Source organism: Physeter macrocephalus, unplaced genomic scaffold (genome assembly GCF_002837175.3).
Source record: "Physeter macrocephalus isolate SW-GA unplaced genomic scaffold, ASM283717v5 random_1801, whole genome shotgun sequence".
Taxonomy (NCBI): Eukaryota; Metazoa; Chordata; class Mammalia; order Artiodactyla; family Physeteridae; genus Physeter; species Physeter macrocephalus.
In genome coordinates this window covers 1-25,000 of record NW_021146463.1, presented here as the reverse complement: position 1 = coordinate 25,000, position 25,000 = coordinate 1, and the positions used below count along the sequence as shown (strand labels likewise).

Sequence of the window (25,000 nt, the reverse complement as noted above, 5' to 3'; positions counted from 1 at the left end):
TTTTGTTTATATATAGTAGTTTGTATCTGCTTATCCCAAACTCCTAATTTATCTCTCCCCCCTCCTTTCCCCTTTGGTAACCATAAGTTTGTTATCTATGTCTGTGAGTCTGTTTCTGTTTTGTAAATAAGTTCATTTGTATCATTTTTTAGATTCCACATGTAAGTGATATCATATGATATTTGTCTTTGTTTGACTTACTTAGTATGGTAATCTTTAGGTCCATCTTTTTATTTTATCTTTTTAAATTGTGGGAAAAGATACATAACATAAAATTGACTATTTTAACCATTCAGTGGCATTGAGTACATTCACATGGTTGTACAACCATCACCACCATCAGTCTCCAGAACTTTTTCATCATCTGAAACCGGAACTCTTTTTTTTTAAAAATAGTTTTTATTTTTTATTAATTTTTCGTTGCATTGGGTCTTCGTTGCTGTGCACTGGCTTTCTCTAGCTGCGGCGGGCGGGGGCAGCGGGGGCTACTCTTCATTGCGGTGCGTGGGCTTCTCATTGCGGTGGCTTCTCTTGTTGTGGACCACGGGCTCTAGGCGCATGGGCTCAGTAGTTGTGGCACGTGGGCTCAGTAGTTGTGGCACATGGGCTTAGTTGCTCCACGGCATGTGGGATCTTCCCAGACCAGGGCTCGAACCCATGTCCCCTGCATTGGCAGGCGGATTCTTAAGCATTGCGCCACCAAGGAAGCCCGAAATCGGAACTCTTAATCCCTTAAACACTAACTCCCCATTCCCCCTTTTTCCAGCCCCTGGTAACTTCTATTCTACTTTTTGACTCTGTGAATTTGACTCTTCTAGGTGCCTCATATAAGTGGGATCATACAGTATTTATCTTTTTGTGACTGGCTCGTTTCACTTAATATAATGTCCTCAAGGTTCATCCATATTGTAGCTTGCGCCAGAATCTCCTTCCTTTTTAAAGCTGAATGGTATTCCATTGTATGTATACACCACATTTTATTTAACCATTCATCTGCCAATGGACAGTGGGGTTGCTTCCACCTTTGGCTATTATAAATAATGCTGGGCTTCCCTGGTGGCGCAGTGGTTGAGAGTCCGCCTGCCGATGCAGGGGACACGGGTTCGTGCCCCGGTCCGGGAAGATCCCACGTACCGCGGAGCGGCTGGGACCGTGAGCCATGGCCGCTGAGCCTGCGCGTCCGGAGCCTGCGCTCCGCGACGGGAGAGGCCACAACAGTGAGAGGCCCGCGTACCGCAAATAAATCAATAAATCAATCAATCAATAAATAAATAAATAATGCTGCTGTGAACATGGGTGTATAAAAATCTTTTCAAGTCCTCATTTTCAATTCTTTTGGGTACATACCCAGAAATGAAATTGCTGGAATCATATAATAATTATATGTTTAATTATTTGAGGAGCTGCCATACTGTTTTCCATAGCGGCTGTATCAATTTATATTCCCATCAACAATACACAAGGGTTCCAATTTCTCCACATCCTTGCTATTGTTGTTTTGTTTTTTGTTTGTTTGTTTTATGATAATAGCCATCCTAATGGGTATGTTATTTCTTTTTAACTAACTTAATTTTTTATGCTGAAGTATTCTTTAGAGAATTACAGACATCATGACAATTCCACCCCTAAATACTTAGGTTTGCACCTCTGAAAAAGAAGAATATTTTTCTCCATACCTGAAATAATATTATTACACCTAGCAAAATTGACAATTCCTCCTAATGCTGGGTCATAAAAATTATCTTTTACAGCTACTTTGTCCCAACCAGGATCCAATCCAGGTTCTTAATTCTCTCTTTTAATCTTGACCTTTCTCAGGATATTGATTGGTAGAGAAGATGGAACCATGTCCTGAAGAATATCTCACTTTATGCCTTTGTCTGATTGCTTTCTTGTGGTGTCATTTAGCTTGTTCGCTCTCTCTTGTAATTCCTGTAAATTGGAAACTAGGTCTAAAGGCTTGGTCAGATTGAAGTTAAATATCATGGATTAAGGTGATGGTGGTGTGATTATTCCGCCATTATTCAGTTACGTTCATCCCTCTTTTCCTGCAGAGCGTGATCTGGAAGGGAATACGTGGGGCCCGTGCTTCCCTCTACCATTCGCTGATAGTTTCAATACCAGTTATCATTCTTTCCTGTATCAATAATTTTATCAGGAGATGAAAATGAAGCTTTGGGACTTCCCTGGCGGTCCATTGGTTAAGACTCTCCACTTCCATTGCAGGGTGCGCGGGTTCAATCCCTGGTGGGGAAAGTAAGATCCCACAGGCAAAAAAAAAAAAAAAAAAAAAAGAAGAAGAAGAAGAAGAAAATGAAGCTTTGAAGTATTTTCTGTAGAGCTTTCCCTCATCAATTGGAGCTACCCTTAAATACAGTTCCTCCTGATAAGGCAGCACACAGGCTTAATTCTTTCCCTTTAAATACCAATTTTCAAACTAAGGAGTTGGTATAATGGCTGCTTAAAATGGTGACAGATGAGTTTTGTCAGACTTCTTCTATTTTGAGTGTCATGGTAAACTCGTGAATTTTCATAGATCCAGGGGGCTTTTAGAGGCAAATTGGCCTGCTGGAGATGAGCCATTTTTAAAGGAAAGCAAGAATGTAAATGAAGAGAGTCCCTTGGGAACAGCCAAAGTGTGTATGCTTGTGTGTGTGTGTGTGTGTGTGTGTGTGTCTGTTCCCCCCATCCCTACTCCTGACCATACCAACCTGTGTGTGTTTGCATTTGTCAGGCGTCCCTAAGTGAAAGGCTTCCAAGTGCAGTCAGAGCCCATCAGATCCCCACGGTGACTGTTAGCAGCTCATTTAAGAGGTGATTCAACTATCACTTTGGTTTGGTTAATTTCAACCTGCTCCAGGACTTAGGGGCTACATTTCCTAACCAGGTTACCTTTTAGGAATAGGAACTAAGATCACTCTTAAATGATGAAAAGAAAAAAAAAAAAGTATATATATATGTATATATATATATATATATATATATATGTATATATACACACACACATACACACTTTTTAAAAATTGAAGTAAAATTCACCTAGCATAAAACTAACCATTTTAAAGTACAAATTCAGTGATATTTAGTATATTCAGAATGTTCTGCAAGCATCACCTCTTTCTAAATTCCAAGATATTTTTATCACTCCCAGAAGAAACCCCATTCCCATTAGGGGTCACTCCCCATTCCCCCTCTCCCCACCCAGCCCCTGGCAACCACTAATCAGTTTTCTGTCCCTATGGATTTGTCTATTCTGGATATTTTATATAAAGGTAATTATACAGTATATGGCCTTTTGTGTCTGGCTTGTTCCACTTAGCATCATGTTTTCAAGATTCATCACATTGTAGCTTGTGTCAGCACTTCGTTCCTTTTTATGGCTGAATAATATTCCATTGTATGGATGGAGACCACATTTTGTTTACCTATTCATCAATGCACAGAATTTGATTTGTTTCCCCCATTTGATCATTGTGAACAGAGCTGCTAACTTTAATCCTCTTTCGCCTCTTTACTGTATGCTTTATCATCCCACTTTGAGTAAGCTTTGGATTTGGTCTTTTGGGTGCTCTGGTAAGGAAGGAAACCAAGGGAGAGATTTGGTCTTGTTAAGAGAAATATTTTTAAATTACAAAAGTCCTGGTTGTAGGCCCGAATTATACTGGCATTTTATGTATTTTTAGCCCCTATGTTCTGCGGGTGGGGGGTGGGATTGTACAGTGCATCCATTAATCTTGTCTGAATTGTCTGAGGGCTCAGCCTTAGCCTGGATTTTTGTAGGGAAATGAATGGAGAAGGGAAGTAACTTTCTAAGGTCAGTGATTGAGTTGGAAATGGGGTGGATGGTGGGAAGCATTTCTCAGATCAGTGCCAGTCACCTGTTAAATTAGCTAATTAAAAAAAATCCTGTGCACAGTCACAAATCTTCCAGGGAACGTAAATATTTATTGGTTGATCTTGGTAATTTAAGGAGACAGTATTAGGAGAGGAACCCTATTTAACGGAAAGCTTGGTCTCTTTAAAGGACCCATATGACAGATATATGTGGGTTTTAAATGCTTGTGGAATGATTCTTCATGGGGAAAATAAAAAGCAATTAAATAACATTAGTAATTTCCTTAAGAGAAATCACTGTAGCCCTTGGTCTGTCATACGGGCACTCTTTGAACCATAGTTTTATCCAGGCAACCCTGGAATTAGTTCTAAATTGCTGTGTGACACGATGCAAAAATTTCTCTTATTTATGTTTTATTAGAAAAATAACTCTGTAAAAGACCTTGTCCTTGTGCTGTTAATGGGGAAAAACCTATTGAAGAACAGAGACAAATGGTAAAATAATAGTAAAATAGCTGAAGCATGCATTCTCTATTGCTTGTTAAACATACATTATTAAGTGTATTAGGAAGCAACCCTTTGTATCATTTCTGTTCCTTCCTTAGGGACACGTTTACAAATGGTGTCCCTTGGTTCAGGAGCGTGCCAGCCAGTTACTGGTCTGGACACAGAGAATTCATTCTCTTTCCCTGACCCGATCCTCTGGAAAATAATGTTCCCAAGCTTTAGACATGCCCTTTGTGACATGGGCACAAGGAAAAGGGCCACGTGCCAGGGAAACCCTCCCCTATGAATCCCAGATTCCAGGGGGCACTTATCCAGTCTGTCCCTTTTCCTACCTGTTCCTGGATGTGGGGATGGAGAGGACTGGAGGGGATGGCTGCCCTCTTCCTTTTACGTTAGGTCACTGCCTGTCCCTGCCCTGGGACAGCCTGCAGTGCCCTTTGGTGGCTAAGTCTGGGCAAAATCTCTGGGCAGACTGGGATCACTCCCGGTGTCACGATCTGATAGGCAGACCAGAACACTAAATGACACTCAGAGAGAAAGCAGGGTAATGGGTGACGGCTGTGACCGAGGCTGACTTGGCTTCCATCTGTTTTTGTTTTATTTCCTCGCCACTTGGTGAGAGTTCTGGATCCTCCTGGTTCAGGACAAGCACCAATGCCCTGGTGGCATCAGCTTTGGGGAACTCTAAGAATGTAAGCCTTGGCTAAGTGGAGCTGGGAGACCATTCAGTTCTTAGGGTCACTTGAAAAGGAGGTCAAAAGGGAGAAAGGACGAGCCTAAGGCACAATATAAATGCTAAATTTTAAGGTAGCAGTTCTACTGGGCAAATGCTGGCATAATGTATTTTATATACAGTCCAGCACACTATTAATACAAAACAAACGGATAGTTGTGTGTACCAGTTAGCTAAAGGAAACTTGATCGAGGAAGTAGAAATGTTATGAGGCCCTTTGCAAGTGTCAGAAGAGGAATTTTTAAAAGATGTTAGGGTGGTGGCTGCTGGCAGGAGCCTTGTTAGAGTCTGGAGAGGACCCACCTCCTTCCACATCAGCCCCCACAGATCCATCAGACAGCAGACTGGTTACCAAAACCATACCTACCCGTCCTGAAATATCTGAACTAAGAACGCAGAATTTGCAAAATTTAGTAAGGGACAGTTAATTTTCTGCATAAGTCTGAGTATTTCACTTGGATGATTACACTGGTTTCACTTGGCATCCTCCTCTCGTCTCTGGCGCGAGGCATTGGTGCGATGTGATTAACAGCCCAGGCTGCAGGCTCCAGCTGCTTATGGGTTCAGATCCAGGTCCTTTCACTTCCTAGCAGCGATGTGCCTCAGTTTCCTCATATGTAAAATGGGTGGACAATGGAACACTCCTCACGGGGCTGTGTAAAAGAATAAATGAGATATATCTACACCACGCTTAGCATGGGGTCTAGCCCTTCAATCATGCTTAGTAAACATTAGCTGCTGCTATTGTCCGGACCCCTGGAGGGTGTCTCTGGATGGTGTTATGTAAGGAACCCTGGGCTTCAGACCTACCTCCTAATTTTCTTTGAGCCTCAGTTTCTTTACCTGTAAAGTGGGAGGGTCTGGTGAGGCCCCTTCCAGCTCAGAAATGACTTGACGGAAGGAAGTTTTGTGTTAGCTGCAGCTTCTGTTTATCAACACTTTCCCTTTCTCTTCTTTGAGCTATGATAGATGAGAACTTTTTACTTCCTTAAATACAGAAGTGAGCCTTTGAGAATTCTCAGAAGAAATCAGCCCAAAGACAAGTCTAAATATTCTTGCACTCCTGATATGGAATGAGAAAGACCTTTGAGAAAAACTCCTGTTTCCATACCTCTCTTGAGGTATTATGATATTTGTGTATCTCTCTACCCTTGCAGTCTTGACCAATTACAGTGAAGCGAAAGCATGATTAGCATTTTTTTCAGCCTCTCTTTCTTTAAGGGACTTCCTTCTGGGTGGAGTGGCCCCTAAGAGGTCATGGGATACATCAGATACAGACTTCAGTCCAGACAAGGTAGTTTTATAAAGGCTGAGACTTTGGGGGGTGGACTGAGACGGAGGGGGGAGTATTCTTTTCAAAACCACAAGTTTTTGTGAACCTTGAGTGAATTGTGAAAAATGTAAGAAGGGAGAAAGGAAACTCAGAACAGGTGAAGAGCAGGTCTGCTGGGATTTTTTCCCCATAGTGTCAGTGGGTGTATAAATTTCAGAGGGACTTTAAATCCACTCAGTAAAACTGACATCCCTGTTTATTCACTCCTGCAGACTCCCTGCTAGAAGCCTTCTGAGTTTTACATCCACTATACATTCTGCCTTCGTTGAAAGCCCAGGCCATGACCTGCCTGTGGGTCCCTTCTGTTCTCAGAGTGGATTTCATGGCCAGTGGCCTAGGCATGAGTAACAGTTGGACAACACTGCACAATTGGTCACCAGATTTCACAGCTAATGAGCTTTTTCTTGGGAAAGCCTCTGATCCTTTGGTTGGGCAAACCTTCCCATTTTACAGATGAAGAAACTGGTGCATGTATGCATGTTTAGTGTCATCTTGGACATTCCTAGTTAGATGATGAGTATGCCAGCTCCTTAGCTTGAGTTTACCTGTGGTTTTGATGCTTATAACAGCATTGATCACTCTAGCTAATGGTCACTGAGCTCCTCCTTCAGAGTAAGGGCTGCTGGCCTAAGTGCCCCCTAGACATTTTTTTCCAGTTAAGAGTTTTCTGCAAGGGTGGGCTGCTTTAGGAGTAAGCATTAGGAATGTTTCCAGTTTAAGAATTTAGAAACCCACACCTTCTGGGCCAGCTTCAGGCACTTGCCAGTCTTTTAGGAGACTGGGTTCTGGCCTGCCCTCACCCCTTCCGAGATCGACCCCTGGGCACCTCAGGAAGTGGGGGCTCCTGTCCAAGAGAGTGGGGCGCCCACCTCAGGGAAGAGTGCATTCATGGTGTTCTGTCTGGCAGCCTCCAAGGCAGGCAGCTCGATTGGAACTCCCGTCTGTACCACCCCACGTTTTACGCTGATTCCCTCGCGACCTGGAAAGGCAAACCTGAGGGTAGAAGAGGGCAACGTTAGGGGACCAGCCCAACACAACTGCCGGCGTCCTGGGGAACTGGCTCCCCAGACTGTACCCGGGGCAGCGGGCCTGCAGGGGGTACGGGACTCCCGGGTTCACAGGCATACCAGGTCCTGGTCCCAGAGCTTGTGCAAACCCGAGAGCCCGTGTGCCCGCTGCTGGGGGCACAGGGACCCGTGCCTGGTGTCTCATGCAGGGCCGCAGGGCCGCTCCCCGTGACCGTGCACCCCGGGGCTCCTGCGAGACGCCCCGCAGGACCACACAAAAGACCCCACCCCAGGTCGGGCGTGCATTTCCTGTTAGAGCAGCGGCGGCGTGCAGCCACCCATGTGCACCCCGCGGCGCGCGGGCCAGGCGGGGCGCCGGGCACGCCCCCACGCAGCCCCAGTCCCGGAGCTCCGGCCGCGAGGGGCCGCCCTCGGCGGGCCCGCCCCCGTGTCACCGCAGGCCGGGCTCCCTTTGTGTGCGGCCCGAGCGCCGCGGCCGCGCCATTGGCCCGCCGGTCCGGGGGGCCAGCCCCTTCCTGGATCGCCTCATGCATATGCATGAGCGCCCCGGCCCTCCCCCCGCCGGCCCCTCTCCACCCCCTCCCGCGCGGGCGTGTGAGGCGCGCGGCGCGGCTCCCTCTTCGCGGCAGCGGGAGCCCGAGCCCGAGCCCGAGCCCGAGCCCGAGCCCGAGCCCGAGCCCGAGCCCGAGCCCGAGCCCGAGCCCGAGCCCGAGCCCGAGCCCGAGCCCGAGCCCGAGCCCGAGCCCGAGCCCGAGCCCGAGCCCGAGCCCGAGCCCGAGCCCGAGCCCGAGCGGGAGCCAGAGCCCGAGCCCGAGCCCGAGCCCGAGCCCGAGCCCGAGCCAGGGCGATCCGAGCCTGCTCCGGGCGGGCGGCGGCGGCGGCGGCGGCGGCGGCGGCGCCGCTCCAGCCATGTCAGCGCGCGCGAGCCTGGGCCCACCATGAGCCATGGCCATGTCCGTAAGCGCCGAGGACGACGACTATGAATCGGAGCCGGACCAGGTTGGTGGCCCGGGGTGGGGCTGAGGGAGGGACCCGCCGCCCGCCCGCCCGACCTCCCGACCGACCGACTGACGCGCCCCGGGCGGCCGCGACGCCTCCGCCGCCGCCACGATGAGGAGAAAGTTTTGCAGCCGCCGCCGGCGGGGCTGCCAGGGCTGGGCCCGAGCGGGGCGTGGAGGAGCGCGGCAGGCCGGCGGTCGCCCGAGCGCCGCGGGCCCCGCAGCCGGCCGGGGCAGGGGGCGTGTGCGAGCGTCTGTGCGCGAGGGTGGCCGGCCGTGCCGCGGGGACAATGTGGGCCTCGCCGTCGGGCGGGCCCTGCGGGGCGCAGAGCACGGCCCGCGGGCAAGTTGCGGGCGCAGGCGGGCGGCCGGGCGCGCCTCGCCCTCCCCTCGCGCCCTTGCCTGCGGCCCACGCGCGTGCCGGCCGCCTTGGGCGCACCCGGACCTGCGGGCGCCGGCGCGTCCTTCCTTTCTGTTTCCAAAGTTGCACCGGGACCCTCGGCCTCTGGGCTGGAGGACGCCCGCGGCCCGGAGGGTGGGCGGCCCGGGGCCGGTGGGCCCGACGGCCCGAGCTTTTGTCTGGGCGCCGCGCGCCCGCTGCTCACCGTGGGCAGACGGAGACAGGAAGGGGTGCGAGGCTCGGGCCGGCGCGGGGAATCCGGAACCCAGCGAGTCCGCTCCACGGCGGCAGCGGCGAGAGGAAGCCGTGACCCCAGATGGCAGTGTTTGGCCTCGGTTGGATCTAGAAGGGAAAGCAACCTCTCTTGGGACCAGGGGGGAGAAATCTGTATAAAACAAAGCCCTGGGTGTGTTTACAGCGTGAATTTACTCCGGGAAGATTCGTGTTTAGGAAGCCGGGGAAGAAAGTTGAGGATTTACGAAGTAGAATCTGCACGATATTTGAAACAGGGTACGGGCTAGGTAGACTTGTCTGAGGAATAAAGCATTAGACGGGTTGAGTTATCGTGTGGGCATGACTAGGTGAATAAGATGCTTACTTATAAGCCCGGGTGCATTTCCTCAGTGGAATGAAGATGTTTTGGAATGTTGAGGCCGAGATGTAGAACGTTTTTTCCTTCCATCAGGCGTCGTTGAGGAAGTACTATATATGCTGCATTTAAATCGTAACACATATTATTAAGTGGTTTTATATGACAGAGACAAAGTTAGAATGTATTTTTCAATTTCGTTGGACGTTTTTCAGGTTTATGTATCTTATGAGGTGATCCTGAATCTCACTTGTCTTATGGATCAGGGGAACCCAGAGACAGCCCAAGCGGTTTTAAAAGGCTTGCAACTTTCATCAAGTCAGTAGGACAGCATGTGAACGGTTCTCAGTTCTTGCTGCTTAGTTCATACCTCAACTCTTGGTCTGAAAATTTTCAGTTCAGTTTGGATCTGCCTAATCCCTGACAACAGTGTACGTTTTCTGCATCTGGTCATTCGTAAGACCCTTATATTCAGTGTTGACTGCGCTTTGGTGTTTCATGGGTGAGGTTCCTGTTACCTGTTTTGTTTTGGTTTTTTAATTCGACCATACCCTATGGCCTATGATAGATGTCATCTTTGACACTGCATCACATAGGACTCCTTATGTCTCCTTTTCATTTACTGCCACTCCTGAAAGAGACTTCCATCACGTGAGGACCCGTACATCCTGTAGCTGGATTTGTTCCCTCCTCCTCGCATCAGTCAGCCCGATCGCGGCACTTCTGGAGCGGTTAGCAACTTAAGTTCTCCTGGTTGCCTTGTTCACTTTATTTATTTATTTATTTATTTATTTATTTATTTATTTATTTAATACTTTTGGCTGCGTTGGGTCTTCATTGCTGCGCACTGGCTTCCTCTAGTTGCAGTGAACGGGGTCTCCTCTTCGTTGAGGTGTGTGGACTTCTTATTGTGGTGGCGTCTTTTGTTGCAGAGCACGGGCTCTAGGCGCACGGGCTTCAGTAGTTCTGGCTCAAGGGCTCTAGAGTGCAGGCTCAGTAGTTGTGGCTCACAGGCTTAGTTGCTCCGCGGCATGTGGGATCTTCCCGGACCAGGGCTCGAACCCCTGTCCCCTGCATTGGCAGCCGGATTCTTAACCACTGCGCCACCAGGGAAGCCCGCCTTGTTCACTTTAAGATGATGCTACCACTCAGGTACACTGAGGGAGACGACTTGTAAGCCAAGCCACTGGGCAGCAGGTTTGCCCCATAGTCCCAATAGAGAAGTTGGCTGTCAGCCACAGACCCTGCATTTGCCGACCCTCCAGGCGGTGGCTCACTGCTGCTTGTCTCCCCTAACCTTTCCTCAACTTTTATTAGCCCCACAATTTCTTGGGCCTGAGAAGAGTGGCTTCATCTAAGGACCTCTAAGGCATCTGTGTCTTTCAAATTGGAGCCAGAGTCTCTGGAGTCTGTAGCTTGCAGGCTGCAGACCCCATTCTTCTCTAAAGAAGTCTCCTTCGGGCTTCCCTGGTGGCGCAGTGGTTAGGAATTCACCTGCCAATGCAGGGGACACGGGTTTGAGCCCTGGTCCGGGAAGATTCCACATGCTGCAGAGCAACTAAGCCCCTGCGCCGTAACTACTGAGCCTGCGCTCTAGAGCCCACGAGCCACAACTACTGAGTCCACATGGCACAACTACTGAGCCCGCGCGCCTAGAGCCCGTGCTCTGCAACAAGAGAAGCCACCACAATGAGAAACCCACACACTGCAATGAAGAGTACCCCCGCTCGGTGCAACTAGAGAAAGCCTGCGCACAACAACGAAGACCCAACACAGCCAAAAATAAAAATAAATAAATAAATAAATAAATTTTAAAAAAGTCTCCTTCAAGGAGGGGTGGAAGTTTTGGAGTGTAGGCATGCAGGTATGCTCGACCACCTACTGCGTGAAAGGTCCCAGCGGAGACCCTGTTGGTGGGACATTTCTATTGCCCAGTCTGTCCCTGCAGCTGAGCCTAGCCCCTCATCCTTCATCAGAATTTTGCCTGCTCTGTCTTAAAAGTCTGTGTCCTTCCCTCGTCCCCACTCGAGGCTGGTGTTCAGTCCTGGGTGGCATCAGCCTCCCTTATGCCTGTCCTGCTGGGCTGGCCTGTCTGCCCCATGCCTTCCCACAGCAGCTTGGGTTTCCACTGCTCCCGATGTTGGGCCCGGGGCGGGAGAGACCCTTGGCTGGGCCTTCTCCCATGGACTTCCTTTGCCTCTCCAGTGCAGAGCGTGCTGGAAAATTCTTCAGCTCTGCTTTTTAGTTTGAGGAGATGCTGCTCAAAGAAGGGCTCTTAGTAAGGAGAATTCCATCTTGTGTTTTTTTAACCCCTAAAATGAAAATAGAATTATTCCTTTTTTTTTTTTAATAAAAATGATTACTGCCTGTTTGTTAAAAATAATAATTAGAGGGAATTCCCTGGCAGTCCAGTGGTTATGACTCTGTGCTTCCACTGCAGGGGACATGGGTTCTATCCCTGATCAGGGAACTAAGATCCTGCATGCCGTGTGGTGTGGCCAAAAAAAAAAAGAAAGTTAGGAAATTATGCTGAAGACAATCTCAGAAATTTATGTGGCTATAACCACTGTGTTACTCATTATAATTGCTTAAAGAGTGAAATTTTCATATGGGTCCTCGAACCTTCCCAAAATTACATACGAAAGTTTTGTGACTTTGTGTGTAGGGGCATTTTTCTAGGGAAAAGGTCCTTAGCTTTCCTCAGATTCTCCAGAGGTCTGCCCATCCCCTGGGTTTCTGGTGGCTCCTGCGTTTTTATTCTCTTGCTCCTTTCTCTCAGTATGTAAACAACTGAAGCCCTCCCTGGAGTCTGCAGGTGTGTGTTAAGGGCCCTGCAGCGCAGCTAAAATCCAGCTTTTCCTGGGATATCCATTATACTTGAAGATTTGGGAACAGACATGATGTTGAAACAAATTTGTTATACAGTTGAAGGCAACGTTAGCATGACAAGGAATTCCACGCTGGTTGGGGGCTCTGGCTGCCCTTCATGGGGCTAAGCGTCAGTGTGCTCCTGTTAGCGGCGGTTTGGTGAGGAACAAAGACCTGTCTGAATTGTAAAAACAGACAGCCACGTTTACTGTTCTTCTCACTGACTCCTCTTGACAGTTGAAACTCTAGCCCGCTGCCTTCTTGAAACTCTTCTCTGGCTCCAGTGATGCCACAGGCTCCTGCTGCTTTTCCTGCCTTTCTGGCCCTTCCTTAGCAGGTTGCTCTTTTTCACCCGGCCCTTGGATGTTTTCAGTCTTGAAGGTACTGCCCAGGACCCTCTGTTCACTCTGCCCTTTCTCCCTGAACAACCTTGTGGACTTAAGTGTTAAGTAGTTCAGCACTACGCGATGCTGATTCCCAGCTGTGTATCTCAGCGCCAGTCCCTCCTGGCGGCTGCTGGCCACCTTCCTTGGACGTCCCGTGGGTCCCTGAGATTCCTCGTGTGCCTGCTGGTTTCTAGTTCTCTGTCCTGAGCCCCTTGTTCTTCTGTTGTTCAAGCCCGAAACCTCAGAGTCTTCCAGGACTCTTCCTGCTTGCATGCTCCTATGCAGTCAGCCTCCTGGGTCTTCTAAACCGGCTCTGCTTCTAGAACATCCCTGAATCATCCCCTCCTCATCATTCCTTCTATGGCTTCTACTCAAGCCTTCATAACCCTCATTCTGGACTACTGTAGCATCCTCAGCTCATCTCCCTGTCTTTCATCTTGCTCACCACCAAAAAAATTCACTCCCCCCAGTGTTGCCAAAATGCGATCATGTTGCTCCTGCATGTAAAGTCCTTTAACTGCTCTTACAGGGGCTACTATTTCTGTAATGTGGTGTACGGGGCCTGCAGGTTTAGGCTCCTGCACTTCAGGGCAGTTTTCCAGCAGCCATATCAAGCTATTCCTTGAATGTGTTATATAGTTTCACATCTCTATCTTACTCTTCCTTCTGCCTAGAATATTCACTCCCTAACCCCACCCCTACTCCTGGCCTGCAGTGTCCTATCCTCCCTCTAAGACTCGTTTTAGTCACCACCCCCTGTGTCTGACACTTTTCCCAGCCTCCCTTCCCTGTGAAATGAGGCATTCCTTCTGGGTCAGCATGCCAGAGCCCAGGCTTTACAGCCATTGCCAGGGTGTCTTGGCTTCTCATTTTTTGGCAGTATGACACTGGGGAGACTACTTAACTGCACTGTGCCTCAGTTTCCTTATTTCTAAATGGAGATGATAATAATTCCTACCTCATAGATTATCGATACAAATATTGAAAAGAGTGTTGCTTCAGCACATGTTAGCTTTTGATATTATCATCACTGTGTTGCAGTGTGTTTATGTGGTAACATGTCTTTCTTCCCCCAGACTATAGTGCCTTTGAGAGTATGGAACAAACACATCTTATTCATCTTTGTAGTCCCAGCACCTAGCATTGAGTCTGTACATAATTCACAGCCAGAAAACACTTGGGTGGGTAGGTGGGTGAAAGTGTGAGTGAGGGGGTGAATGAATGAGTCTGTAGCACAGATCACATGCTTTATTGGCTAGTGATGTGGAACATTTTTTCATGTGCTTATTGCCAATTTGTATATCTTTTTTGGGGGGGGGAATTATCTGCTTAAATCCTTTGCTCATTTTATTTTATTTATTTATTTTTGGCTGCATTGGGTCTTTCTTGCTGCGCGCAGGGTTTCTCTAGTTGCAGCGAGTGAGAGCTACTCTTCGTTGTGGTGTGCGGGCTTCTCATTGTGGTGGCTTCTCTTGCTGCAGAGCACGGGATCTAGGCGCACGGGCTTCAGTAGTTGTAGCACGTGGGCTCAGTAGTTGTGGCTCGTGGGCTCTAGAGTGCAGGCTCAGTAGTTGTGGCGCACGGGCTTAGTTGCTCCGCGGCATGTGGGATCTTCCCGGACCAGGGCTCGAACTCATGTCCCCTGCATTGGCAAGTGGATTCTTAACCACTGCGCCACCAGGGAAGTCCTCCTTTGCTCATTTTAAAATTGGGATATTTGTCTTTCTATTGTTGAGTTGTTTTATACCTTAAGGATACAACCCTTACCAGGTGTATAATTTGCAAATAATTTCTCCCATTCTTCTTCTTACTTGATAGTGCTCTTTTAAGCACAAAAGTTTTAAATTTTGAAGTCCAGTTTATCTTCTTTTGTCATCTGTGCTTTTGGTGTCATATCCAAAAAATCATTGCCTCATCCAAGGTCATGAAGAGTTACCCTTATGCCTTCTTCTTAGAGTTTTATGGTTTTAGCCCTTACATTTAGGTCTTCTGTCCATTTTGGGGTTAATTTTTGTATATTGTGTGATGTAAGGGTCCAACTTCATCCTTTTGTATGTGGATATCCATTTATCCCCACACCGTTTGTTGAAAAGTCTGTTCTTTCCGCCACTGAATTGTCTTGACACCCCTGTCGAAAATCAGTTGGTCATAAATATTGTGAGGCTTTATTTCTGAACTCTCAATTCTAGTTCATTGATCTGTATATCCATCCTTATGCCAGTACCACACTGTTTTGTTTACTGTAGTTTCATAGTAAGTTTTGAAATCAGGAAGTGTAAGTCCTCCAACTTTGTTCTTCATTTGCAAGATTGTTTTGGCTATTTCAGGTCCCTTGCATTTCCACATGAATTTCATCTTAATTTCTTTCCCTGCATCGGCTGGCGGACTCTCAACCACTGCGCCACCAGGGAAGCCCCATCTTAATTTTTTAACTTTATTTTATTTTTGGCCATGCCACATGGCTTGCGGGATCTTAGTTCCCTGACCAGGGATTGAACCCAGGCCCCCTGCAATAGAAGTGTGGAGTCCTAACCACTGGACCACTAGGGAATTCCCTCCACATGAATTTTAGGATCAGCCTTTCAATTTCTGGAAATGAGCCAGCTGTGATTTTCGTTGGGGTTGCATTGAATTTGTGGACCACTCTGTTTCCACTTTAGTTGGAAACTTCCCTGTTGTTTCCTTTAACAATATTATCTTTCAGTCCATGAACATGGGATATCTTTTCACTAATTCAGGTTAATCCAAGTAATGTTAATTCCAGTATTTTAGAAATGAGGGATTGAAGGTTCTGCCCATGAATATTCTGGCGAATAGGATCTGATAGGAGGCATTTAGTTAATATTTGTGGAATGAAATGAACTACCTCAATAGTATTCCTTTTTTTGTTTTAATTTTTATTTTTGGCCGAGTTGGGTCTTCATTTCCGCACACGGGCTTTTCTCTATCTCTAGTTGCAGCGAGCAGGGGCTACTCTTTGTTGCGGTGCACGGGCTTCTCATTGGGTGGCTTCTCTTGTTGTGGAGCATGGTCTCTAGGCTCACGGGGTTCAGTAGTTGTGGCACTCGGGCTCAGTTGTTGTGGCTCGCAGGCTCTAGAGCGCAGGCTCAGTAGTAGGTGGCGCACGGGCTTAGTTGCTCCGCAGCATGTGGGATCTTCCCGTATCAGGGCTCGAACCTGTGTCCCCTGCATTGGCAGGTGGATTCTTAACTACTGTGCCACCAGGGAAGCCCAATAGTATTCCTTTTTAAATTTTATTTTAAAAGATGTTTATCAATAGTACTCCTTTTAAGGACGATACTTGTGAGATGTTGATGGAGAAAAAGTGTTGGAATACTAAGATTTGTGTGTATGGGTGTGTGGACTCAATTTTCCTAACCGGATGGAGCTGAGGATATGAATTCTGGGCTGATAAAATCAACAAATGGCTTTGGAGTTTGGGAGGCTGGTTTGTATGTGGAAGTCAGCAGATGCCATCATTCCCTTTCGCTGAGAAGAACATTTCAGGCTGAAATTAACAAAGGGACATTCTGGGTTACTTGAATGAATAGAGGCACAGGTAGGATAGAGCAGAATTGAGTATTGGTTTGTGAACCTTTAGATGCCACCGAAAAGAGGTTAGGACAGAAGCCAAAACGAGACTTGTTCACCTTCCCTATTAGAGACCCTTCGATGTCTTTCTAACCTGTTGATTTTCTCAGTGGTCTTTAGGAGGATCCTGCATTACAAGTGTTGCTCAGTTGACTCCTGACCAGCAAGCTGGCCCACGAAGCTGCAGGCAGCAGCAGCTTTTCTAGCTTGTTTGGCAGCCTGGCAGAGAGGGCCTGAAACAAGGTCTTTGGAAACAGCCACCCTTATACCTCTTCCTTCGAGGCGTTGTCTGCCATTGGCTCTGTCATTTTCCAGGATGTCTCAGCTGCCATCGAGATCCGGGCGGATTTGTTTTTTTCCATCGTTTGGAAAAGTGCCTCTTCAGATGAGAATGAACTTTGGAAAGCATAGGAATGTGGGCTTGTTTCACAGTCAAGTACGAGCTTTGTGACTGTGGCCAGATGGACCCAACTCTCTTACTTTTGAGTGGCCAGAGAGGCCAGAGGTGCTCAGCTGCTATGTATACCTGACGCTCCTGAGTGGGAGGCAAGAGCCATGTTGGGACTCGTGAAATTTTTTCTTTTTTTCAGTCCTTCACCAAAGAAACTAGTCCTTAGACTCTCCTGCTCCAGGGTCAGAGTGTGAACCCTTCACCTCTGGTTTCGTCCTTGGAGGCTGAACCATGGGCTGCCTTCTCTGTACCTGACTCGAGGCTTTGAATCGCCCACCCCTTGGCCCATGTTTCAGGGATTTGAGGAGTGGGTCGCTAACAGGATGTGTGCTCTTTACTGGAGAGTCTAACAGGCTATGAAGAGAGGGAGAAACCTTCCTGGTCTCCATTTTTCTGGAAATTGATGTGCTTCTCTGCACCTCCTGTTGGCACCTGTCCTACTAAGGGCATCAAGGCACTAGCTGTGGGCCCCTTCCAGGGCCTGTGGTCAGTTCCCGTGGCCTCTGGGGTCTCTTGTCCTACTTGGCCTGTGCATCGCTGTGGTTTATAGTGTTTAGATGTGGTTTTAGTGTTTAGACGCACATCCTCTGCTGGCTCCGTGACCTTGAGCCGGTCACTTAACCTCTAGCTCCAGTTTCCTCATCTGAAAAATGGCATCTCTCATAGGGTTATTATTGGGAAATTAGGTAATATCATACGTAAAATGAAGAGCAGGATGACAGGTACTTGGCAAGTACCCACCTGCCCTGCTGTCACCGTCCCTGTCATCCCTGCTTCCACTCAGCACTCCTTGCTGCTTAGTTTTCAGGTCCACAGTCCCTTACATGCTGTTCTCAAATCTAAAGTCTGTGAAAACTGATTTTTTTTTTTTGTTTTTTTTCCCCACTACTCATCTGGCAGCAAGACCTGACCTGAATTGACAGGCGGTGCCACGGCTGCAAAACTGCCCATGTCCCTGATTAGGGGCCCCAGACCTCCCTGGGCTGTGGTGCGTGGGGAGGCCCTCCACTGCTTGCAGGAGGAGTAACTTGCATTGGGGCAGCCCCTTACCCCAGCGGGTGGTGTGGCTTGTGGGAGCGCCGGGGTCAGGGCAAAGGGAGGTGAAGACATGTGGGCCAGTGGAGCTGGGTCTCCTTTCCTCTTTGGAGTTCAGAGCAAGTTGAGAGGGATAAAGATCCAGAGCCGCAGCACTTCCTGACGTGGGTGCCTCACCACCAGAGGCTTTGCAGTTCCCTTGAATGCTGCAGGCTTTTGGGAAAATAAATCTGAGGGAAGGGATCCACTTAGGTGTCAATACCGAAAGGTGTGCATGGGACCTTTGGGTCTGCACAGGGACCACGGCTCTGCAGGATAAAATGATGGGGGTCAAGGCTTGATTCTTGGAGAACCATGGACTGTTTTCCTTGCTGATGTGGTTGTAAGTTTCTAAGCAGCCCCAGTAGTTTGGGGGTGGGGAGCTGTGTGCATTGTGGGAGAGGCGGTCCCTGGAAGGAAGAGCCTCTGCACTGTGGTACATCATAACCACATTTCTGGGCCCAGGAGCTAGCGAGCGATGGGATTTTGTTTAGGGATCCTTGTGTGACAAGCAATTAAAATGAAAAGCCTGAGATGGACTGAAGCTTGTTTAATTGGCTGAGAAGGGCTTTAAGCATTCGATGCCAGTTAGATCAGATAGTTTTGGGGTGAGAGTGTGTCTCTCTGACAGAGGGATGAACCATTTTTCAGCAAACTCAGAAAGGTACTTCAGATGAGACACTCTCCCTACCATCCTGGTCCTTCCTGGTCCTTCCTGCTTCTGACCCTGGGTGGACAGTGTCCCAGCGGCTGGTCTCTGATCCTGGTTTGCAAGAGGCTCTGGGGCTGTAAGGACCTCAGAGCAGGACATGTGGCTGGCTCGTGCCCTGTTCAGCATTTAGTACCACTTTCTGTTCATCTGCCTGTCTCTGTTTCCCTGAGTCACAGGGAGAAGGTCTCAGAAATCAGTTCCTTAGGGTTACTGTCTCATTCTCTTGGGGTCTGGTTTATTGAGCACATGCTAGGTGCCAGCCATCTTGTCGAGGGACAGTGGTGACAAGACACCCTCCATAACTGCCTTTCTGAGCTCCCTGTCTCAAAGGGAAGACCCATGAGAGAACAGACAGTTATGCTGTGACAGGGGCCCAGTGCACGGTGGTCAGGAAGGGCTGAGAGGAGAAGGCAGTGTTTGAACTGGGTCCTGCAGCCTGAGCAGGCATTACTCGAGTGGGGTGGGGAGGGGTGGGTGTCCTCGGCAGAGGGAACAGAGGCGGATTGTGTGGCCTCCCTGCGGAAGCACAGGTAGCCCGAGGAGCCTGGCCTGACCTGGGGGGGGCCGCAGAAGGCTCTTGAGCCAGGCGTGCTGCCCTCCAAAGCAGGGTGTCCCTGTCAGCTTCCCGGGGCTGCCATAGTGGAGCACCACAAACGGGGTGACTTAACGTATGGGTGCCAGGGAGGAGGGGGTGCTGGTGGGATGACTTGGGAGACTGGGATGGACATATATCCACTATTGATACTATGTATAAAGTAGGTCATCAATGAGAACCTACCATACAGCACAGGGAGCTCTACTCAGGGTGACCTAAATGGGAAGGAAATCTAAAAAAGAGGGGATATATTTGTACATAAAGCTGTACAGCAGAAACTAACACAACATTATAAGGCAACTATACTCCAATAAAAATTAAAAAAAATAAAACCAGAAAAACTGGGTGGCTTAAAACTACATATTCTCTCACAGTTCTGGAGCCTAGAAGTCAGAAGTCAAGGTGTTGCAGGGCGGGGCTTTCTATGACGGCTCTAGGCAAGGACCCTTCCTTGCCTCTTCCAACTTCTGGCATTTGCTGGCTTCCTTGACATTTCTTGGCTTGTAGATGGCGGCATCCCTCCAGGCACATGGCCGTCTTCTCTCTGTGTCTTCACATAAGACTTCTCTGTGCGTGTGTCCAAATTTACCCCTTTCACAAGGACACCAGTCCTATTGGATTAGGGCCACCCTAGTGACCTATATTTTAAAAGTTTCGTCTGTAAAGACCCAATTTCCAAGTAAGTTCACGTTCTGAGGTTGTGGGGTTAGGACTTCAACATATCTTTTGGGTGAACACACTTCAACCCATAACCCCCCGGACTCGGGGCCTGGCCAGCCCTGCGGGCCCCCATCTCACCAGTCCTGTGTGTGCTCCCACAGAACCGGGCCGTAGGTCGGCCCAAGGGGAAGCTGGGCCCCACCTCCGCGGTGAAGTTGGCCGCCAACAGGACCACGGCGGGAGCTCGCCGGCGCCGGACGCGATGCCGCAAGTGCGAGGCCTGCCTGCGGACGGAGTGCGGAGAGTGCCACTTCTGCAAGGACATGAAGAAGTTCGGGGGCCCCGGGCGGATGAAGCAGAGCTGCATCATGCGGCAGTGCATCGCGGTGAGTGCCCCCAGGGGCGCCCCTCCCAGTGGCTGCGGTGCTTCTCCCCCCTGGAGTGGAGGCGGCAGCCCTTCCTTGCTCCAGGACGCGGGGCTCCTGAATGCAGGCCCCAGCTGTGCCTCAGGCCGGTCTGTTCCTCTGCTTGTTGGTCTGTCCAGTCCCTCCGCTTGAAGAGAATGTGGCCACAGCAGAAACCCCCGAGGGGTGCTCCCTCCTGGGAAGAAACGGGAGACTAATGCTGTTTTCAGATTCCACGCTGCAGGACTCTGGGGTCCTGCCATGTGCTCAGGCTCCCTTTCCTTCATAGTCTGCTGGTCTTATAACTCCTTCCTTCCCTAGATGACTGAGTACTTTGAAGTCTCTGCCATTAAAGATGTCAGGGCAGCCTGTCCTGTCTGTGACCCTGTTGCCAACATTTATGGTCCAGTTCATGATGGTTCTGGGCCCTCCCTTCCTTCCTGTCCTGCCTTCAAAGTCAGAGGTCTGGGTGGAAGGTCAGTGCCCCTCCTGAGGGGGCCCTCCCAGAGAAGGAGGACTGATTTATGGTGTCCAGGAGGAGCTGGGCCGCTGGAAAGTCTGGCCATCCCCTCCAGGCCATCTCGCCTGGCCTCTGGCCTTGCCCCAGGACAGGGCAGTGGGCTCAGGCTCTGGCAACTCAGCAAGGTCCCGGCTCTGCCCTGTATCCCCCCTGCACACACTCAGGCATTCTGCCTTCCTTAGGGCACTGCTCCAGGCCCTGGGGTCCTCCCTGAGGGAGCAGTGATCTCTGTGCTCCCACAGGAAAGCAGGTTCAGCAGGAGGGACAGGATCCTTGGCCCTGGGCAAGACCCTCACAGGCCCAGCCTGGCATCAGGCGAGGCTTCCTCCCTGGCTCCTGATGCCCCTCCAAGCCTGGGGCACCTTCCCCTTCTCCCTCCAACACATACTGCTTGTGTTTTTCTGTTTTCTTTGTGTTTGTCTCTCTTTTTAAAATTGTGGTCCAGAACTTAAACAATTTACCATCTTGACCATTTTTAAGTGTACAGTTCAGTGATATTACCTATATGCTCCTTGTTGTGCAAACTGATCTCTAGAACTTTTTCATCTTGCCAAATGGAAACTCTATATCCATTGAACAGCAACTCCTCATCCCCCCTCCCCGAGCCCCTGGCAACCACCTTTCTACTTTCTGTTTCTAATTGTGACTACTTTGGACACCTCATGTGTCCACCTCATGTAAGTGGATTCAGGCAGGATGTCTCCCTCTGTGAGCTTATTTCACTTAGCTTTAATGTTCTCAGGGTTCATCCACATTGTAGCATGTGTCAGGATTTCCTTCTTTTTAAAGGCTGAATAATGTTCCGTTGTATGGATTTGCTGCATTTTCTTTATCTGTTTATCTGCTCATGGACATTTAAGTTGCTTCCACCTCTTGGCTATTGTGAATAATGCTGCAACAAACATGGGTGTGCCAGTATCACTTTGAGATCCTGCTTTGGACTCTTTTGGATATATTGCTATATCCAAAAGCATATTGCTATCTATCTATCTATATCTCAATCCAGAAGTAGAAGTGTTGGATCATATGGTCATTTTGTTTTTAATTGAGTAATCTCCATACTGTTTCCCACAGTGGTTGCTCTATTTCACATTCCCACCAATAGTGCACAAGGGTTTCAGTTTTTCCACATCCTTGCCAACACTTGTTATTTTTTTCTTTTTTGATAGTGGCCATCCTAATGGGTGTGAGGTGAGACCTCACTGTGGTTTTGATTTGCATTTCTCTGATGATTAGTGATGTTGAGCATCTTTTCATGGGATTGTTGGTCATTTGTAGGCCTTCTTTGTACAAATGTCTGTTGAAGTCCTTTGCCTTTTTTAATACTGGATTGTTTGTATTTTGTTGTTGAGTTATAGGAGTTCTTCATATATTCTGGATATTAACCCCTTATCAGATAACATGGTTTGTAAATATTTTCTCTCAATATGTACGTTGCCTTTTCACTCTGTTGATTGTTTCCTTTGCTGTGTAGACGTTTCGAAGTTTTGTTGCTTGTGTTTTTGTCACCTGTACCAGGTCATTTGAATGGATTTCAGGGAGTTTGAGCGCCTCCTTGAAATTAAATACAGATTTTTATATGTGTGCCTGTGTGTATGTGCATTTTTCTGGAGTGAGGGTCCATGACTTATTGCATTCTGTCATGGTTTAAGAGAAGTTGTCCATAGGGACTCTGGGTTTTGAGAACAGTGTCAACTAAAACTTGGCATGTTAGCAGTGCCCCAGGACTGTCTCTTCCTCTTAATTTTTTTTTTTTAATTAATTTATTTTTTTGGCTGTGTTGGGTCTTCGTTGCTGCGCGTGGGCTTTCTCTAGTTGCGGCGAGCGGGGGCTACTCTGTTGCAGTGGGTGGGTTTCTCATTGCGTTGGCTTCTCTTGTTGCGGAGCACAGGCTCTAGAGCGCAGGCTCAGTAGTTGTGGCGCCCGAGCTTAGTTGCTCCACCGCATGTGGGATCTTCCCGGACCAGGGCTTGAACCCATGTCGCCTGCATTGGCAGGCAGATTTTTAACCACTGCGCCACCAGGGAAGTCCCCGTCTCTTCCTCTTTAGCCATACTTTCTCTTTCACCCTCACCTTCCCTCCAGTGACCCAGGTCCAGTTATAGGAAGCTGTCTCTGCTCTCACCTGTTCTTTGCAGCCCTGGTGTCTGGCGTGTGTGTCTTCCTCTCCAACCTGGGACTGATGGCAAATGCAACCTTAGCCCGACCCTCACTCGAGGTCCTTGCTCTTCTTCCAAGCTTCGCACTCTGTTGGGGCACTTCCTGCCACGTTTTACGCACCTCTGACCCAGGCTGGCCCACCTCTACTCCTCTTCCAGGCCCTTTTCTCTGATGAGTGAGTCTCTCCCTTCCCATGGGGGAGGCTTGTTCCACGGACGCTCTCCCTCCCCACTGCCCAGCACCCTCTCCCGGTAGCCCTGGCCGGGGTCCCTCCTGCAGTAACTGCGGAGACCGGTTCTGTCTCTCCTCGCCTACTTCAGAGTCTGAATGAATGATGACTCTTTTGCCTTCAGTGTTCTATCCATTTTACAGACTTTTCCAGTTATTGGTGGAGTGTATATCCCAGCTTATTTGAAGCTATTCTAACTCGGTTTAATGAAAATTGGTTGTGTGTTTCCTCTGGATCCCAAGTACTGGGAGGTGGACGTTTATAAGGAGAGAGTGAGAGCCTGTCCGCAGGGGTTTATAGTCTAGTACATCAGCTCTCAAACTTTGTGGTCTTGAGACCCCTTTGCTCTCTTAAAAATTATGAAAACCCCAAAGAGCTTTCATTTATGTGGGTTATTTATTTATTAATATTACTGTAATAAAAAATTTTAAATGTTTTGAATTCATTTAAAAATTACAAGAAACCCACTCCATGTTAACATAAATAACATTTTTAGGAGAAATAACATCTTCTGAAACAAAAATGATTAGTAGGAAAAATAGCATTGTTATATGTTTTTGTAAATCTTTTTTATGCCTGGTTCAGTAGAAAAGACCTAGATTTTCATATATGCTTCTATATTCATTCTGTGATGTTGTTTTGGAGGCACTGTATGAGGGAAACCTGGCCTCATAAATATGCGGTTGAAAAAGGGAGGAGTCTTTTTTGGTGGGTGGGTCTGCGCCGCTCAGCTTGTGACTGTGAAAGTGTGGAGTCTGAACTGCTGGACTGCCAGGGAATTCCTGGGAGGAGTCTTTTAATAGCCTTTTCAGATAATCGTGGATATACTTCTCATCCGCCACCAGAGCTCAATAGGTGGCAAGTGCTTAAAGGTTAGTTGCAATGTGGAATCTGAAACTGTATCCGTGAACTTTTCCTGCTGTTACCTTAAAATTCATTAGTCCTTCTTGCCCCTCATTTGCTCATGCCTAATGTTATAACATCAGATATTGGTCATTTGGAAAACACTGGCTCACCGAGTTTTACAGATTTTCCAAATAGGGGTACATAGTGTTATACAGTGTTTTAAAAAGAAAACACATTAGTTAACACCAGCACCAATGTCCTCAGAAAAGTCTTTAAGTATCGGGAAGCTGTCTAGTTCACGGGTGGCTAATGTAAGTTTTCCAAAATTCTAATTTTTGTTTGAAAATTCAAATTTCATCATCTGCAACAAATGTTTTAAGTTATTTTTCTGAAAGTGACAGGCTTACTTATTTCATCTTTGAGAAGATGTGCCAATACCCCTTTTTAAAAAAAAAAAAATAATAATCCGTCATTCTTTCAAGTAAAATGGTGTTCTATGGAGAAAGTGACCAGTTCGGTTCACGGCTTGGTCACAAGAGCTTTTCCTTTAGAAAACCATCATCCTTTGGTACCCAGCTGAAGTAGTTGATGCATATACTTCCTATTTTTGTCATGCAGAATGTTAAAAGAATGTGTACTCGGAGGTCAGAGTTTTAATAAAATTAATAATTCTTACTGCTTTATCAAAGATATTCTTAAATGAAACTGGAGATCTTTTTAAGGAGCATGTGGCCAGGAACGGCCCAGTGACTGCCTGGGCACATTGGAGCCTCTGCCCTGACAGGTGCTAGCAGTTTCACCCACCAGTGCAAGTGTCAACACGGTGAAAAAGGCAGATGATGTCTTAGTGGTATTCTGAAGATAGTTTGACCTCCCTGTAAAGTCTTGAGGACCCGGCGTCCTTAGACTGTGCTTTGATAGCCGCTGGAGAGATGCGGCCTCAGCCCCTACAGATCTGGCCTCGGTTCATGCCCCACCTCCTCCTGCAGGTCTTTTCTCATAGGTGAGGCTGTCCCTGACCTCTGCGTTTCAGATTAGCCCTCCTTTCCCCCACCTCACTGCTGGCCTGGCCCTCCTTGCTT

The 25,000-nt window shown here is 48.2% G+C and overlaps 1 protein-coding gene and 1 long non-coding RNA gene across 2 annotated transcripts; one reads left to right on the top strand and one right to left on the bottom strand.

The window, feature by feature from the left end:
- Positions 1–3,295: 3,295 nt before the first annotated feature.
- On the bottom strand, positions 3,296–10,153 carry LOC129391933 (uncharacterized). Its single transcript, XR_008616817.1, has 3 exons — positions 9,039–10,153; positions 7,277–7,400; positions 3,296–5,727 (listed from the first exon to the last, which is right to left on the bottom strand). It is a non-coding gene; the product is annotated as an uncharacterized lncRNA (long non-coding RNA).
- Positions 8,308–24,962, top strand: LOC114485367 (lysine-specific demethylase 2B-like). Its single transcript, XM_028486686.2, has 2 exons — positions 8,308–8,434; positions 19,921–24,962. Exons 1-2 carry the CDS (start codon positions 8,381–8,383, stop codon positions 20,314–20,316), a joined length of 450 nt encoding a protein of 149 aa, XP_028342487.1. The 5' UTR covers positions 8,308–8,380; the 3' UTR covers positions 20,317–24,962.
- The last annotated feature ends 38 nt before the right edge of the window (positions 24,963–25,000 follow it).

Bases quoted from the DNA above. Each gene is read 5' to 3' on its own strand.
- LOC114485367 (XM_028486686.2), top strand. From the start codon at position 8,381: ATGGCCATGTCCGTAAGCGCCGAGGACGACGACTATGAATCGGAGCCG. The intron at 8,435-19,920 runs GTTGGTGGCCCG...GTGCTCCCACAG, and splicing joins ATGAATCGGAGCCGGACCAG to AACCGGGCCGTAGGTCGGCC.